Here is an 18,122-nt window from a genome sequence, read left to right as displayed (position 1 = left end):
GATATTGACTTTGAGGAAGTGGTTGAAGAGAAGACAGAATTCCGCTGACTTATTGATTTTACCAAGTTGTACATTTGTGTATATGTCGGTTATGAAAGAGAGAAGAAAGAGAAATTATTTGTTTATAACTTTAAAAAATGTTGGTTGTTTATCAAACCCTTATCTTAATGTTACAATTATTTAGTTTTCAAGTCGTAAATGCGGAACGCATGTCATTGGAAGTATGGGTAGTGTAATGATTCCGGAATTTTAAGGTACGACCATGCGGAGTTCTCAATTAGTCACTGTTTACATCAAATGACATCAGTTCTGTATAAATATCGAGACTCTACAGTCGTCTGTTATGTTTGGATTCGGCCAAGAAGAGAAGAGTGTAAGTGTACTGAATAAAATATTTACGGTTAACCATCCCTCGTCTGTTTTACAGTAAGAGAGAGAAATTGGAAGGCCATTTGAGGATTGCCAAATCAGTGAAGGCCTGCGAAGAAGTTGACCAATAAATAGGATAGCCACAGTTTGCTTTCTGTCGTCTGCATTGACTGGCAAGTCCGACGTCCAGGCTGCTATACTCATTGTCCGTCCTAAACAAGGCATCCAACAGTGAGTGTAGTGGTTGAAGGGCCACCATATATACTGTCCGTCCTGAAAAATGCATCCTACAGTATATGAGGAAATTCGAGGGCGACTAGGCTCTTGTGTTTTGGTACAAATACCATTTTATTGTTGCTTTCCTCTGATTATTTTAATGATTAACCATTTAATTATAATAAATCTAGATAAGGTCAGGACGTATTTATTTTAATGATTAACCATTTAATTATAATAAATCTAGATAAGGTCAGGACGTATTTATTTTAATGATTAACCATTTAATTATAGTAAATCTAGATAAGGTTAGGACGTATTTATTTTAATGATTAACCATTTAATTATAATAAATCTAGATAAGGTTAGGACGTATTTATTTTAATGAGTAACCATTTAATTATAATAAATCTAGATAAGGTTTGGACGTATTTATTTTAATGATTAACCATTTAATTATAATAAATCTAGATAAGGTCAGGACGTATTTATTTTAATGATTAACCATTTAATTATAATAAATCTAGATAAGGTCAGGACGTATTTATTTTAATGATTAACCATTTAATTATAATAAATCTAGATAAGGTTAGGACGTATTTATTTTAATGATTAACCATTTAATTATAATAAATCTAGATAAGGTTAGGACGTATTTATTTTAATGATTAACCATTTAATCATAATAAATCTAGATAAGGTTAGGGCGTATTTGTATATTTCGGAGCCCACTAGAATCATACCAAGAAGTTCCAGACAGTTATTGTTGAACACCCCAAACCCTGGAATTGACCACGTGCGATCCAACTGTTTTATGTAAATACGTTACAGAATCCATAGGCAATGTAATTAAAAAGACAAATGATTCATTCTTTTCATGCATGTCATAAACTAATTGTTATTCATCTCATCCCTTCTGAACAGAACCTACAAATTACAGATGAAAAAGGTGAACATTATGCAGGTGAACGTAGTATATTACAACATAAATAATTAGTGGTGGAAAACCTGAGCTCACCCAGGTCCATGCTCGATCAAATAACTCTTCTAGTCTGTTTGTATAAAGCTAAATATGTTCCGATTCAAATGAAACCAATTGCAAACAGATTTTAAAAGAATACAACAGCCAAACTATATTGGTGTATTGAATATATGAATTATATTTAAAAAAAAATATAAAGTAAATGATTATACAAGTTTAATGTCAAAGATATAATGTATCAAATTTATTATCAATTGCGCACTACGATTATAAAAAAGTATTGAAATAAACTGCGATTTTAGCGAGAGCTTTATGAACCCTTTTCAAAGTTTTGCTGTCAAAAAAATATGGCACTCCTTAATTATAACGGAATGAAGCAGTAAAGATACAAAAATATAGTGTCATATCAATTGTCTAAAGGGAAATTTAAAATATTAAGGTATTCAATATATAACGACCATTTTTTGTACCTAATAAATGAATGATCCAATTTTTAAATCATGGTAGCATTTTTGAAGGTGTTATCAAGCAAAAAAACTCCACCAAAGGAATTTACCAAATTTGATTATTGTACAATTGTACCTTGAAGTTAACATTGTAGTCTATGGGCAGCGCATGTGTTATTAAGATATTGTAAAAAGTAATTTGAATTTCATACAAATCTCTTGGTGAATATGTACATAAACTCTCTCTTTATTATAATATGAAATGACATGAATCATTCACCATAGATATTTTGAAAAAATTACAATTTTTTTCTCTTCATCAAGGGCAGATAACTCTTCAAAAACTTTTAAGGCTGCTTACATGTTATCTGTCATATGAATTTGGTTCATTTCACTGTCATCGTTATCTAGCAATGCATTTTTAACTAGTTTAAGAAAATTGTTCAAAGTCCCGTCATTATACATTGAATACATGTACCTTAATATCAGTGACTTTAAAAAAAAACAAGCAAGATTTTCTTCTAGGAGACGGTTAACCTTACATCTTCAAATAAAACAATGCTTTTGTTCATGGATAATTCAGGAAGTAAGATAAGCACAATTTTGTTTATACAAAAGGTCCAATATAATTACATAATAACATATAGCTATACTGTCGTTGTTGTGACTCGAAAATAACAATCGCAGTTTCTGAATAGACGCTTACATTTTTTACGGAACTTATTATCAAAGAATCCGTAGATTAACGGATTAACAATAAAACTAATGATGTAAATTCGTGCCAGAAACGTCATAGCCACCAGCTTTTCCCTGTCAAGATTGAACCAGAAGTTTGTGACCGCCACCTCTAGAACACGAACGATAACTCGAGGAAGAAGTGAACAGCAATATACTGCCGACATTAAAACAAACATCCAAGTAAATCTTAAAAAGCGAGCTCGCTTGCGTTGAATAAATCTTGTTTGCTTGGCGCGCTTTTTCTTCTTCTTTAGCGTTGTATCGAGGGTATAAATGGTAGATGGCACACAACTTGAATTTTCTGTTTGATCAATATCATCTAGGTAGAAAGTGGATTGTGTTTTAAGGTCTTTTGTGTGACCAAGTATATCTTTCGTGGCAAAAGTAGACAAGGAGAAGGTGCTTGCCGTCAGGTCATCGGACATTTCGTCGATATCGTTGGCGGGAGTCGTTCGAATCGTGGACTGGGCTTGAGAGTACTGTCTCTTGATGCGGACACCGACCAGTGAGTAGGTCACAATAATAAAAACAATACCTCCGACACATAGTGCTGCTATAAACGACGAATACACACTGGACGAGATTTTCAATGTGGGTGACAGTCGCTGGCACTTTGTCGCGTTGATTCCATGCTCGATGTCAAAATAGAAAGTTGTGTCGCTAAAGACTAACGAGGGAAGGGATATAACTAAGCCGGCGACAGCGGTCATTGCAATTGTTTGAGTCTGTGTAATGTGCAAGCGTGAAAAAGGATTACAAACTCTTTTATATCGGTGAAATGCAATTGCAAGCAAAATCATCCCCGAAATAGATGCCGGAAGCAGGCTTGTAAATGTCAAAACCTTGCAGGATAAACTTCCGGGATATCGCAGAGGATATCCATTTTCGATCATGTATTGACAGGATGACGCTAAGGAAGCCATAAAATCCATTAGTGCCAAATAGGGAATGAAGCGGCGGTCGTCTAATTTGTTGGAGAATTTGTAGTCTTTGTAAACAAATAGCACCAAACAGTTACCAAAGGAGCCAAAAAGCATAAACAGAACCAACACGGCCGTGTTTCCAGCCAAAGCAACTACTAGTTCATTTTCATAGTCCAAAATATTATTCGTGTCAACTAAAAAATAACTACCATTAAAAGACATGTTATCAAACATGATTGAAATACGGCTACGAATTCACATCTGAAATTTTCATTGTCCTTTATAACTTCCTCGTGGAGAGATGTAGATAAAGTCCATTTCCTGAAATTGTGCACTTCCTGAAACTGAAATTCTGCATATTCTTAATTAGGGTACTTGTGTTTTATATTATTAACAATTAAGGAAATTATTCATCTAAATGTACAACTTCCTGACTGTTTCATATATATATTTATAAGATAAATTTAAAAAATGAAAATATCACAAAAAATATATCTACATAACACTACAAAGAGAAAAATAAAACATGAATGTATTAAAATTACTAAATTATTCTATGATTTATCTAACAGTTATATACTACTATACACATAACAGGGATACTGTTAGTACAGGAATGAACAAAGTTTTTATATTCTCTGTTGAAATTTCTCGTCACATTATTCGTCTGTTCCTTTGGAAGAACAGCCATAAATCAGTGACGTCACCATTGCCATTCCAGCCGCCCCCACCGCTACCCAGAACGACCATCCAAAATGAACGGGCGCGCCATTCGACACTTTGGCATTTTCATCTTTTGAAGATTTGATTCCGTACACAGCTGTGGCTATTCCCATGCTTAAAACTGTCAAGAAAATTAGAAAAAAAAATGTGTTCATTGATACAGAGTACAGAAAATGTAGCATAAAACCATTAGCGTGAAAAATGTAAAATCGTGACAATTAAATATAGACACTGATGGGAAATAACGCCATGTGATATTTCAATAATACAAAATCATCATTGCACCATTTTATTCTATGTACCAATATATTGGATAATAAGTGCTTCACAAGGATGTCTAAAGATGACTATTTATAATATCTGAGTTATAACCCAATTGTTCTTTCTTTTTATACAATCAAGAACTTGTACTTTTTACTTAATTCATTGAGTTTTATATGATTTTGCATATGTATAAGTGAGATTGTAATTTTTTGCCATCTTATTTATGATAAGTATATTGAGTGTGTCATATGCCAGTAATTTATGTCACATGTAAAAGGGTCCTATTGGAAATAAGCCAGACTGGCTTTCATGGGATATCCTTGGGTTTAGGCTTATAAGATTTTATGTTTATTTGATTTATACATAAGAATTATTACTAAATCTGTTTTAAAATTTTAAATCATTTCTATCCAGGTTTTGATGTGTATACCAATCATAACACAATGTTTATGTAAATTGCCTATTCCTGAATAAAGAAATTATTATTATTAAAAACTATTGTAGCTCAAAATCCTTCAAGAGAACTATCTCATTTTAAACACCATAAAATGTCATCATAAACACTCTCTCCTTCGTTTAATTGTCCACAACTAGTTCTTTAGTTGTTTATCATTAGAATAACTTCCTGGTACTTCAGCATAAACAAAAGTTTCTAAAATTGTATTGAACCGGACACAGGATGCATTGAAACTGTGTATCATTTATATCGAGTGATTTTTAGAAAGATTATGAAGTACTCTTCCGAGACATGTAAAATATAACTTAAGTAAAAAAGTAAACAAAAAAAAAAAACAACCCCAAAGCAAAACAAAAAAAAAAAAAAAAAAAAAAAAAAAACATAAAACATAAAACAAAACAAAAAAGACACATACATACATAAAACAAAAACAAAAAAAGCAACACAAAACTCTTAATTGGATGCATTTTAAAAGAATATCTCTAATCACGAAACAATAAAATCATGTTTTAAGATCATCTTATGAAAACATCTAAGCTAAATGAATTTAAATTTAAAAAGTCTATAAAACTTACACGCCGTTATAAGCAAGCCCGCAACAAATCCTGCATGGTTGCAACTAGTGCATTGGCAACATAAGGCTAGTGTTGCAACAAGGAGTGCAATGAGACACACGGCCAGACCCACAGACATCAAACCCTGGGAGGCGATGACGTAATCTGTAAAAATGTATCAATTAAATCATTATAATCTGTTACACATACATGTACTATTAGAAAACAAAATGCGAAAAAAATAGAAATAGAGAGCAAGAGTACCTGAACTTGGCGTCGATGTTTTTATATTAATTAAGGATAAGAGCTTAAGGTTTGACAACATGTTCCTCAAATATCTGTTTTGTTTATCCTTGTAACATATAAGAAATGTTCATAATATCAACATTATCTTGTGATCTCTAAACTGTTTTCAAAATGTCTTAGAAAATAAATACAACAAAAATTGTGATTTTGACAATTCAAGTGATTTCAAATTGGAATATATAGGAAACACTACCCTCAGGATCTTGCACATATGCCTGGTAAGGTAGCTCAATTTTTGTTGAGGAAACTCGTTAAAGGAACAGTACTTCAATATGACAAATTCTTGGGAAAATTATATATTATTGAGGAACGTGTCGTCTGACCTTAAAGAGAAAAAGTACGTCTCAGTCGTGAGCAGACATTTTTATAGAGTAGTGACTTATTGCAAAAGTGTGAATGATTCCTTTGGTACAAAAGCACTAATTCTCTCAAAAATATTTTTTAGATTGAATTTCAAAATTTATTTTGGCAATTTTTTTATTCAAAAACAATTCTCTTTTTTTGGTATACACGTGTATGTATATAGTTAGTTTTAAACTTTAAAAACTAGTCTTACCCTTATCGCTGGGACTGTAGTCTGATTTTTCAAATACCCATTCACATTTCTGGTCTTCACATTCCGCCCACAAACCTATCGTCTTCGATTCGTAGTTCAGCCAGTAAGGCGTGGCGAAACTGACAATGCAGGCTAAATTGGTCACTACCAGCAAAATTAATCCGGTGATGGCGGTACAGCTGTTCATTCTCAAAAAGTAGGACAAAGAACCCGGTGTCGGAAAACTGAAAGTGACCTCTTGATAGCCAGAGTAAAGTCAAGTCGGCTTTTATTTTCCTCTTCAAAAGTACAGAGTCTGTTATAATTTACCAACTGCTTCAAAACTTCGCATGGTCGACCAACCACTGTGTAATTTAGCAAAGCGTTCCCCTGGAAACGACACAGATTCCGATTGCACGGAATATCTCTATATCATACAGCGTTAGTTCCTTATCTTGTGTTAATCTTCTAAAACTAAATAATCAAGAGATCCCGTAATGAAGTTCCCAGATTATAACGCCTGTAGATGACTGAGTCATTTACACACCACTCATTGCTTGCATCATACACGCTTTATAATAATTTCCACAGAATATAAAAATAATGCTCTTCCGGGTTCTATCCGTTGGAGTCGGCGGAGAATATACTCAAGTTTTGTTTCTTTATTTAGTTTTGAATGTTGCTGTACGTTGCTGAGGATAAAAGGATTTTTTTTTCTAAGAACAATTAAGCCTTGTTGACTCAATTAGTTTTAAGAACTAAATAACAATTCTTAAGGACCAGATCCTTAATTCCAGACGAAATATACTTGAGTAAACACATATATTTGTACGCTATGGACGTTTCTAGTCAGCGAGAGCGAAACCACCCTTGGAGATCTTACTCTGTTTCTCAGCAATTATTTATACTTAATAAACATCGCTTTATTGTTTGTTAACACGAATATTTCTATACTGACTGTAAAATGTAGACGAAAATTAACTATTTCTTGAATATTCATATGAAAAATGAGGAAAAACATATTGGTATATAAATAGTATGTATGTTATGATGATATCATGATTGCCTGTATAAATTAAAAAATGATTTACAAATAAGTATCATAGGATGCATATAAAAAAGTACTTTACTGAAGTCCTTTTGGCACTGCTGATCTTCATTTTTAAAATATCATTACTTTATAATGTATGAAGTACTTTATAGCTAAAAAATTTAACCTTAAATTGTCATTAATATTTTGTATTTCTTAATACAATGATTTTATCGTATAATAACTGTCCCCCCCCCCCTTATTGGATAGAATGAACATGCACAATGTAAAAAATATTATTCGAGAGGTTATCATAAAAGTTCGTGGACTAGCGCCATAAAATTAAAACCGCTTGAGGGACACCTTGATTTTTGACAAATTTAGTTAGCATCATCTTTTCTATCTATAGAATAAAATTTAAATCATAAGTTTAATTTTTAAATAAATTATCATTTTTAGCAATGGTCTGACCAGGCAGCGAAACATCAAAATACGACGAATTTCCAACCTAAGTCTATCGGAGAAAAACTTTTTTTAATATCAGTATTTGTCATCCAATAATCACTTTAATTTACTTATGTCTTACAATACAATTGTTCTGTAAAATTTGCAACTTTTACCTCTTCTGTAAAGTCTATGAAATCTTATCGTAAATTTTATATGGAATACCCAAACAAATATAAGGGATTAAAAATAACGAAGGGGGGGGGCATGCTTTCCCCCATATCATATAAAGTTTATTACCTGAAAAAATGGCATAGACTCAGGAATTGTTTAAACAGGCTTCAGAGAAATAAAATGTATTTTAAGTACCTGTTTTTAAATCCCGATAAAATTCTGAGAGAAGAGAGATGCAAATTTAATGTCGATTTGTAGTCCCGGTGTCCAAAGTCAGTCACGTCGAAAAGTGACGTTGCTCATGATCGGTATACATTTAATTCCGACAACCAAATTATGCTGGCATAATCTTTTTTTCTGCAATATATTGCATTGAAATCAGGTGAAAAGTTATATAAGAAGACGGGTTACATTCTACATAACTCCAGGAAATCTCATCAAGAGGAGAGTTTTGAGACAGAGGAAGCGGACATTGAGAAACAATGACGTCGTCGGACGTCAACGGCGACAGAATCGGGTTATAATATAATGTCTTTTGTATTTAATGATAATTTGGCGAATTATCAACTATCTAGCTAAAATTTTCAGCACATCTTAAACTTTTAATGTTTTATGTTCCTGATAAATTTTGTAAGCACCGACCATATAGTGTCAATTTAATCGCATCAGTCCACGAACTTTTTGATAACCCCTCGTACATGTATATTGCATTCAGAGTAAGATTGTGAATTTATCGATGAAACAATAATTACCCTTTGCACAAATATTTTAATTTGCATTAAAATTTCAATAGTGGAATTAGGTATATAATATGATTTTTTTTTTTAAATTTAGCAGTTGAAAAAAAATTCGTTCTAATTTTTTCCCCACAAAATTTTCAACCAAGTTATACATTTAGAACATGGTTCTGCAAACAGATGTATTGAACAGTAAGTTTTGCTTTTAAGGAATCTTAAATAAATCCCGATTATAGTTCTTTATAACTGATGTGTCTTGTATTTGTTTTATTTTAGAAGATTCTTGAGTCCATTTGTATGTGAATGTTTAGACTTAAGTAATGTTCAAGAATGTTTTCAGAATTTACATATGTATATTTATTTGTTTGTTTGTTTACTGACCTTTCGAGATTTTTTTCATATTAGGACGTCACTGCTTGTCGGTTGAAAGCTGCAAATTCAGACCACTATTCGGCACTTATGGGCATTGGGCAGTGAGGGATCTTTATCATATCAGCACCTAATGCGACATGGGACCTCTGTTTATACTGTCTCATCAGGCAGTGGACAGTGAGGGATCTTTATCATATCAGCACCTAATGCGACATGGGACCTCTGTTTATATTGTCTCATCAGGCAGTGGGCAGTGAGGGATCTTTATCATATCAGCACCTAATGCGACATGGGACCTCTGTTTATACTGTCTCATCAGGCAGTGGGCAGTAAGGGATCTTTATCATATCAGCACCTAATGCGACATGGGACCTCTGTTTATACTGTCTCATCAGGCAGTGGGCAGTGAGGGATCTTTATCATATCAGCACCTAATGCGACATGGGACCTCTGTTTATACTGTCTCATCAGGCAGTGGGCAGTGAGGGATCTTTATCATATCAGCACCTAATGCGACATGGGACCTCTGTTTATACTGTCTCATCAGGCAGTGGGCAGTGAGGGATCTTTATCATATCAGCACCTAATGCGACATGGGACCTCTGTTTATACTGTCTCATCAGGCAGTGGGCAGTGAGGGATCTTTATCATATCAGCACCTAATGCGACATGGGACCTCTGTTTATACTGTCTCATCAGGCAGTGGGCAGTGAGGGATCTTTATCATATCAGCACCTAATGCGACATGGGACCTCTGTTTATACTGTCTCATCAGGCAGTGGGCAGTGAGGGATCTTTATCATATCAGCACCTAATGCGACATGGGACCTCTGTTTATACTGTCTCATCAGGCAGTGGGCAGTGAGGGATCTTTATCATATCAGCACCTAATGCGACATGGGACCTCTGTTTATACTGTCTCATCAGGCAGTGGGCAGTGAGGGATCTTTATCATATCAGCACCTAATGCGACATGGGACCTCTGTTTATACTGTCTCATCAGGCAGTGGGCAGTGAGGGATCTTTATCATATCAGCACCTAATGCGACATGGGACCTCTGTTTATACTGTCTCATCAGGCAGTGGGCAGTGAGGGATCTTTATCATATCAGCACCTAATGCGACATGGGACCTCTGTTTATACTGTCTCATCAGATAGACACGTCCCAATTTACATATGGAAAAACGCACAGGTGATTGAGGACACCCCCCCCCCCCCATATAGTCCCTGTTTCGACTTCTTTCTCATAAATTTTATAAATGTGTTATATCTGAGAAAAAGTGGAATTGCAAAACATCAATTGGTACTTCAAGATTGTGTGTCGTGCGGAGAAATCGTGTAAATACAGTTCTTTTATAAGTAAGTAAGAAAATATTTTATTATAGTGACATGTGTATATATTCCAATACAATAATAGATACAATAGTAACATATATACATTACATTACATTATTTTTGTCTTACTGAAAAGCATAAAGGATGACTGCACTTAACGCCGGCTTTTGGGTCTTAAATTTCGGTCGCTTCTGTTGCTTTATATCTTAACCTCATTTTACTTTTGCATATATAGAATGAAGCGCATTAAAGTGGTAAAATTTGTCATTTGAGTAGAAAGTGTGTGTGTTTCTTATCGAACGTCAATTGTTTCATAACGACACGCCCATTTCTTTAGAAACGAGAAAGAAAATCGTATTGCTTTAAGACACTTTACTCTCTGCGACTAGCAACACGAGTTACACTGAAATGGAAATTTTATAAAGTTAGAGGAGGAGAGTTAGAGACCCCTTTCTGTAAAACACGTATTGCAACGAATATGTGTACATAATTAGGAATTTATCGTTTATTGGAGTTACCACAACAGATGTATCTATCGAACACGTGTTTACTCGGTGTTATGTAGACTGTCAATTTGATTGGCCACTGTATTTACAGAATACCTGTTCTACAGGTATTCGAGTGAACCATTTGACCGTTTTGTCATTTCTAAAGAAATGGGCGCGTCATTATTTAAGAAATGAATTTATTTTTTGAAGATTCATGAGGACATAAACTACGACGCTTCACGCCGGCATATTTCATGAAGCGCTTTAGCGCTGCATGATACACTGTAAATATGCCGGCGTGAAGCGTTATAGTTCATGTACCTTATAAATTTTCTAAAATTAAATTCATTTCTTATATTTACATTATTTTTCTGATGAGTTGCCACAAATTATGCCATTCAACTGTCATTTTTAAAGCAAAAATCAGTTCGCACTATAGTGTTGAGGTCAAATAGGGTATTATGACGTAACAATGGAGATATTCATGCTCATCCATGGTAGTTCATGAGAAAATGAACTGTTTTCTGTTTTGTAAAAAATCGTAGGGGGAATTTATTGGAAATGTAAATATATGACAATCAACGTTCTAAATAAAGCCCAAAACGATCCATTCAATCGGAAAATTTTAACATTTCAATGCGCTTCATTGTATTTAAGACTCCTGTCAATTTGGAACCAAATGTAAATGTTAAAATGATTTTAGACTGTGAAACAATAAAAAAAATCTATGTTTTCTTTTTCCTTACCTGCTTCCAAATATAGAGAATTAACACCTACCTGCCCTTGACTGAATATTATATATAAATGCATGAGAGGTAGAGGTAACATTGCAGGAATGGGTCTAATATTAGACTAGATAAATAACAATGGCTTGTATTTAAAAAGAGTGGCCACTCTTTCCCATCTCCCTCTCTATCCTGTATGGCACAAGTATACTATTTACAAAGGTTTCAAAACGAACTTAACAATATGAGCATGTCCACGCGAGTAAAGAAGATTTTAAATCAATGTCAGACAATATATGGTGTTCGAACACAATGTCCTATTTAGCAAAACATGCTACCTTACAAGTCACGTGACGGAATTTAGTATTCACAGTTACCTGACGTAAGAAATCACGTGGTGAATTATAATATTCAACATGTCACAGCGAGAGAGAGAATGTAGGAAGAAGCAGTTTTTTTTTAACTTTGAGCGCATGTTTGTCTACTAATCTCCTTTTGACACAACATAATGCAAATATACAACCACTGTTAAACGGAGAACAATAGACAAACATGCGCTGACTATGTGTGACCGCGTGTTTTTATTAATAAAGATATTATCTAATAAAAATACAGCATTGACTTATTGTTTTTAATTTTTGTCCATAATGTATTTCCATACTTTAAATAGTTATAAGTAAGAGCGTTTGTATATATTTATTACACTAAGGCTTTTCCATAGTGTGTCCCATTAAGTCAAGCATGCTATTCATGCATGGGTGAACCCAGGTATTTGATTGGCTACTCTGGTGAGAAGCTCCCTATTGTAGTAATTTTTTAGACATTCAAAAAAGATCCTTAGAGAGAGCAGTGTATTTTTACTGACTCCAAAATGATTTACTGACAATTTGTATACCAGACCTATGGACTTATGGACAATTTAAATATACTAAACAGGTCAGTTTATTAACATTTTAACATCATTAATTATGAGCATGATGTATGAAAGTTATGTGAATGAGATTTATGTAAAATATTATTTTTTATGAGTTTTAAATATATTTTGCCAATAATCAGTCAGACTTACTTTATGTGATAATTTATTATAGTTATGACTGACTGAGAAATTAAGAATCAAGAAGATCAGGTTCATATACCATATATTTGGTAAGCTTTGTGTTTATAGTGAAGTTTGTGTTTATTGTGATGTCTATTTGTGTTGTAAATAGAATTTCATTTGAATACTATGAATGGATATGTTTATAGTGAAAAGTGAATTTTTTTATGATAATGAATTGCATAATATAATGCTTGAAATGATTATTTTATGATCCTTGAGGTTATGAGGAAAATGGAGTTATTTCCCTTAGCCAGAAAATTCAGTGTTTTGTGTGATGTATGTGTATGTTTGTTTGTCTGTGAATTATTTGTTAAATATTTTATTTACAGGACTACACATAACATGACCTGTACATATGGAATATACAATAGATCTATATTAATTGAACCCAGTCTTCGTTGTTATTAAAATCAACGTCTACATATGTATATCGTCAGTGAAAAAGTGGGCGTCCTCATTATCGTACGAAGATTGAAGATATTGTGATGACCCCCGCCTTTGAAAGCAGCTTCGTACTTCGTGAATACATACTTTTATTTAATGTAATTCCGTAAAGTTGTAGATTGGATGTTGGGCCTTCCTGCAATTAAAAGAAAACTGCTTGTTTTGAAAGCTTATTTTATCGCAATTTCGCCTGTCCTTAAGTGCAGTCATCCTTTAAAAAATTTGGCAGTTTGTCTTTAATTATTCTTCATTAAAGTGTTTAAATTATCAGCTGGATCTACACTTCTATTCAAATTAACATTATGAAAAACGTTTCTATGATATATTCAAAAACTTTACAATGAAATAAGAAATGTTTTTCATCTTCTACCGATCCTTCTTTATATAACACACAATAACGTTCTTGTGGCGGTTCATTTCTAGTTCGGCCTGTTTCAGTTCGAAAGGGAAGGATACCACATGTAAACCGTGTCATTGTGGAGCGTTCTTCTTTGTTCATATTCATCGTTACGTAAGGTTGCAATTCGAAATAATGTTTAAAATTAACAAATGTTCTCAATTTAGGTAAAGATAATATTTCAATTTCCATTCTTCTTCCTTTTATAAAGAAAGATAGACAACTCTTTCCTACCATTATCTAGAGCATTAGAAATGGAAAAAGGGGGAGGGTGTAAAGTTGACGTTATTATCTTCTTTTCATTGTAAAGAAAATTTACAAAGACATAAAAAAATATATAATTAAGAGAGAACAGAAATAGATCTATCAATGGGTAGTAACAAATGTGATTTCTTTCATTACTCGTCTTTCTAATCTTTTTTCATATTGACAACACTAACAATGACACCAGGCAGTGCTGAAAAAAAAACAACAACAAAATGTGCATATGTGCTTATCCCTTCGTTTACAAAAAGACAAAATGTTTTTATATGTGCTTGTTAGTTCAAAAGGTGATTAATTTAAACTAAAAACATATCACACGCATAACCAAACTCTAATATGTAAAAGATCCGAAAATATTGTTTAAATATAATAAAAAAAAAAACAGTTTTAACCTTTCCAAATATTTTATTCACATTATACAAAATATTAAAAAGTAGGTCAGTTATATACACAACAGTTTGAGCACTAGATGGTACGGACTTAAATATGAACTGGTGATGGTAATAAATATACAAAGAAAGAAGAAACAATTTCATTTGTATCGTCTGTAAAACGGAGATAAATTTATTGACCACATACAAGTCTCTCAAATGCTTTTATTGTGTATAATGATAAAATACACAGGTTACAGAAAAGTTACCTTAAAGACAGCACACACACAAAAATAAATCAACACAGACATATATATATATATATATATATATATATATATATATATATATATATATATATATATATATATATATATATATATATATATATATATATAGTTTATCTACCATATATATGAGGTTTTGCTTAATGTTGACAATCAGACAATCAGACACAGATATTAAAGTACAGAGATATTAAAGTACACAGTGATACAAAATTATTCCAAATAAGAAGGTTAGTGAGTCTCATTCATTTTTTTACAGAATTTTTCAAAACTTAAAAAAACACCATCCTTCAAAATTAACTTAAGAATTATGTAACTTTAAATTTCTGTAGACTGTGTAAAAAAAAGTTCGTCCTACAAATATTCATGAATTGTTTCACAAACATTCAAACATTTTGATTTCCTTCATGACAAAACAAGGGGATGAGGTCTCTGTTATTCCTTCTGTTTTTCTTCATACGAATGTTTTGTACCAGTAGAAATAAGAAGTAGCATTGAATATCTTTTATATAACAAGATGAAGAGTGTTAACTTGACCTTAAGTAAATATACTTGTAAGTACGATGGTTTCTGAAAAGATGTGGCAAAAGAGCGGAATACAGTTCTGAAAAAACATATTTGTCACAGGCACTTGTTTCTTTTATGAAATTTTACCCCTATTGTATACCAATAACAAAAGGTATATAACTCCAAATTTACATGGACTAAGCCCTCTACAACCTTCCGAGAATTGCAGTCATTTTCGACATTTGCAGTCAAATGTATTCACTACCATTCTCTTTCTACAAAATCATGTATGACATGATTTGCTTTTTTGTTTTACTTTCTACATAAACAGTATCAAATCGTTGCTTATCGACTGGAAAACTGTTTTAAACTACCATACGCTATGCAATATTCTAAGGCAGAATATCTGGTTGAACTTTGATTGTTCAACAAGCGTTTCTAGGGGAAACACCATAAAATACTGCTTTAGTTTCATGATATTATTGATGAAGACTATACTACGATCGTAGAAGAGAAGGCCAGTAAACACTTTTGCACTGATTTTTTATATAAAAGCAAAACTGACTGCAATCCCTGGAGGTCCGTATTTCATGTAACGTTAGGAATAACTTTGTGTTATTATTATACTCTGGGGTTATACTAAATGGCTGTGAAACATGCTGAAAATTAAAAAAAAACTTCACGATCTTGGTTTTGCAAAACGGAATTTTTTCTTTGCACCTCTGTCTTTTAGCAGGTAGGCAAGAGAGGAGGCTACTGAATCGATTTTGATTAGTTAATCCATTGTCAGAGACAATGCAATACACGGTACTCTGAAAAATAAGGCTAAATTGTCTAAATAGTAAAAACAGAAAGATCTGAACTTTCATAGTCCCTCTTAATGTCATACGCAACGTACCTTACCTACTGATAATTTTTCAAGAAATTCTTAATTCAAAATTATAGCACCATCAGGTGTTCATAGGCAAAAAATCAGCATGCATTACTAGGGGTTTTGAATAGATATCAAATGATGAACATTTTTGTGTTGTTCAAAGAAAAACACATAAAATTACTAAGCGTACATTCAAAATGTTTTTCATCAAAATTTGTTTTAGAAGAGGTGTACAGCACCATATATAGACATTAAAAAGTAGCATATAGGTCTTTCAATTATTGGAACTCTTCAACCCCAGGGAATAAGACAATGAAGTTCAAACTATGTTGCGCATGTCCTTAAAAATTCACTGTTTACTATTACAAAGATTGCCACTTTTCCCCCACGTTAGCCATACAATTTTGAAAAAAAACTCTTCATCTGACAGGAAGTCTAAAGAGTCATCAAAAGTGAGTACCCTCCCTGTGGAAGTAGAAATTGATCCTCATGGCACTTTTGTCACTTTTTAGTGTTTTAACAATCTGATTCTGAGAGTATATGCTAATATTTACATTTCCAATGTCTTTGTCCGAGATAAAATTTCAAATAGTAAAAATACTTTATTTCTACATAAATCTACTGGTTCATCGATAGGCGTGGTGAAAAAAAATCACGTGCGAGGCGGGACAAGTAGAGACATAAGCGGGGCTTGTAGCACGTGAATTTGCAGAATCAAGAGCATGTAAATATAAGGAATAACTGCCAGATTTTTTGGTTTCATGACGATGATCAATCGATTGGCTTGCGTGATAATTTTATGCATAAACGCCTTCGGCGTTTATGCAAACTATCACGCAAGCAAATCGATTGATCACATCATGAAACCACAAAATTAGACAGTTTTTCCTTAAGCTATTCACAAACTGACCCTGACACTAGCGTTCAAAAGCAAACCTTTAAAACTGGCGTTACAAAATACAGCAAATAGACTGAGAACATGACAGTGTTCATTAGAGTTTTGACACTGCTGCTCACAAGTAATTCTTAGAGGACAGAACTCAACAAATACGGAGAAGACTTTGGGAACTTAACAGTATTGATAAGAATTGAGACCTTTTGAATTTAGTACATAAACAATTACACTGAACTTAACAGTATTGATAAAATTGAAACCCTTTGAATTTAGTATATAAACAATCACAATGGGAATAGTCTGAAAAACAAAGCCGTGTTCATAAGAATATCAAGTAGACTTTGACACTAGAGATCACCTTAGAGACATCTGACATGAGAAATATACAAATACATAGACGAGTTTTAGAAGACAAAACCATTCATGAAAATTCACGAGTAGACCTGGCGTTAGTGTTCACTTGTAAACATCTGAAACTAGAGTTATAAATGTAGACTTCTGATACAAGAATTCACAAGTAGACAAGTTAGTGTTCATTAGTACACATCTGATGTTAGTGGTCACCAGTACACATCTGATGCTACTGTTCACTAATAGACATCTAACATTAGTGTACGCTAGCTGCATCTGAAGTAAGTGTTTGTTAGACATCTGAGTTTGTGTTCACCTGTAGACATCTGACGTTAGTGGTCATTAGTACACATCTGATGTTAGTGGTCACCAGTACACATCTGATGCTACTGTTCACTAATAGACATCTAACATTAGTGTACGCTAGCTGCATCTGACGTAAGTGTTTGTTAGACATCTGAGTTTGTGTTCACCTGTAGACATCTGACGTTAGTGGTCATTAGTACACATCTGATGTTAGTGGTCACCAGTACACATCTGATGCTACTGTTCACTAATAGACATCTAATATTAGTGTACGCTAGCTGCATCTGACGTAAGTGTTTGTTAGACATCTGAGTTTGTGTTCACCTGTAGACATCTGACGTTAGTGTTCACCTGTAGACATATGACGTAAGTGTTCACCTGTAGACATTTGACGTTAGTGTTCACCTGTAGACATCTGACGTTAGTGCTCACCTGTAGACATATGACGTAAGTGTTCACCTGTAGACATATGACGTTAGTGTTTACCTGTAGACATATGACGAAAGTG

General features: G+C 33.2%; 2 protein-coding genes across 2 annotated transcripts; both read right to left on the bottom strand.

Moving 5' to 3' along the window:
• Positions 1-1,766: 1,766 nt before the first annotated feature.
• LOC133191079 (claudin domain-containing protein 2-like) lies at positions 1,767-7,052 on the bottom strand. The gene is made up of 3 exons (XM_061326763.1): positions 6,535-7,052; positions 5,694-5,837; positions 1,767-4,518 (listed from the first exon to the last, which is right to left on the bottom strand). The coding sequence occupies exons 1-3, from the start codon at positions 6,719-6,721 to the stop codon at positions 4,334-4,336; spliced, it is 516 nt and encodes a 171-aa protein (XP_061182747.1). The 5' UTR covers positions 6,722-7,052; the 3' UTR covers positions 1,767-4,333.
• Positions 2,661-3,461, bottom strand: LOC133191602 (uncharacterized). Its single transcript, XM_061327348.1, has one exon. It carries the CDS (start codon positions 3,459-3,461, stop codon positions 2,661-2,663), a length of 801 nt encoding a protein of 266 aa, XP_061183332.1.
• Positions 7,053-18,122: the final 11,070 nt, after the last annotated feature.

Source organism: Saccostrea echinata, unplaced genomic scaffold (genome assembly GCF_033153115.1).
Source record: "Saccostrea echinata isolate AGI-Se365-2 ecotype Australia unplaced genomic scaffold, CSIRO_AGI_Sech_v1 ptg000023l, whole genome shotgun sequence".
Taxonomy (NCBI): Eukaryota; Metazoa; Mollusca; class Bivalvia; order Ostreida; family Ostreidae; genus Saccostrea; species Saccostrea echinata.
This window is presented reverse-complemented; position numbering and strand designations above follow the sequence as displayed.

Excerpts from the sequence above, each read along its gene's own strand:
- LOC133191602 (XM_061327348.1), bottom strand. The coding sequence starts at position 3,461 with ATGACCGCTGTCGCCGGCTTAGTTATATCCCTTCCCTCGTTAGTCTTT.
- LOC133191079 (XM_061326763.1), bottom strand. The coding sequence starts at position 6,721 with ATGAACAGCTGTACCGCCATCACCGGATTAATTTTGCTGGTAGTGACC. Across the intron at positions 5,838-6,534 it reads CTACAGTCCCAGCGATAAGG|ATTACGTCATCGCCTCCCAG; the intron begins GTAAGACTAGTT and ends ACATTTTTACAG. Across the intron at positions 4,519-5,693 it reads GGGCTTGCTTATAACGGCGT|TTTTAAGCATGGGAATAGCC; the intron begins GTAAGTTTTATA and ends TTTTCTTGACAG.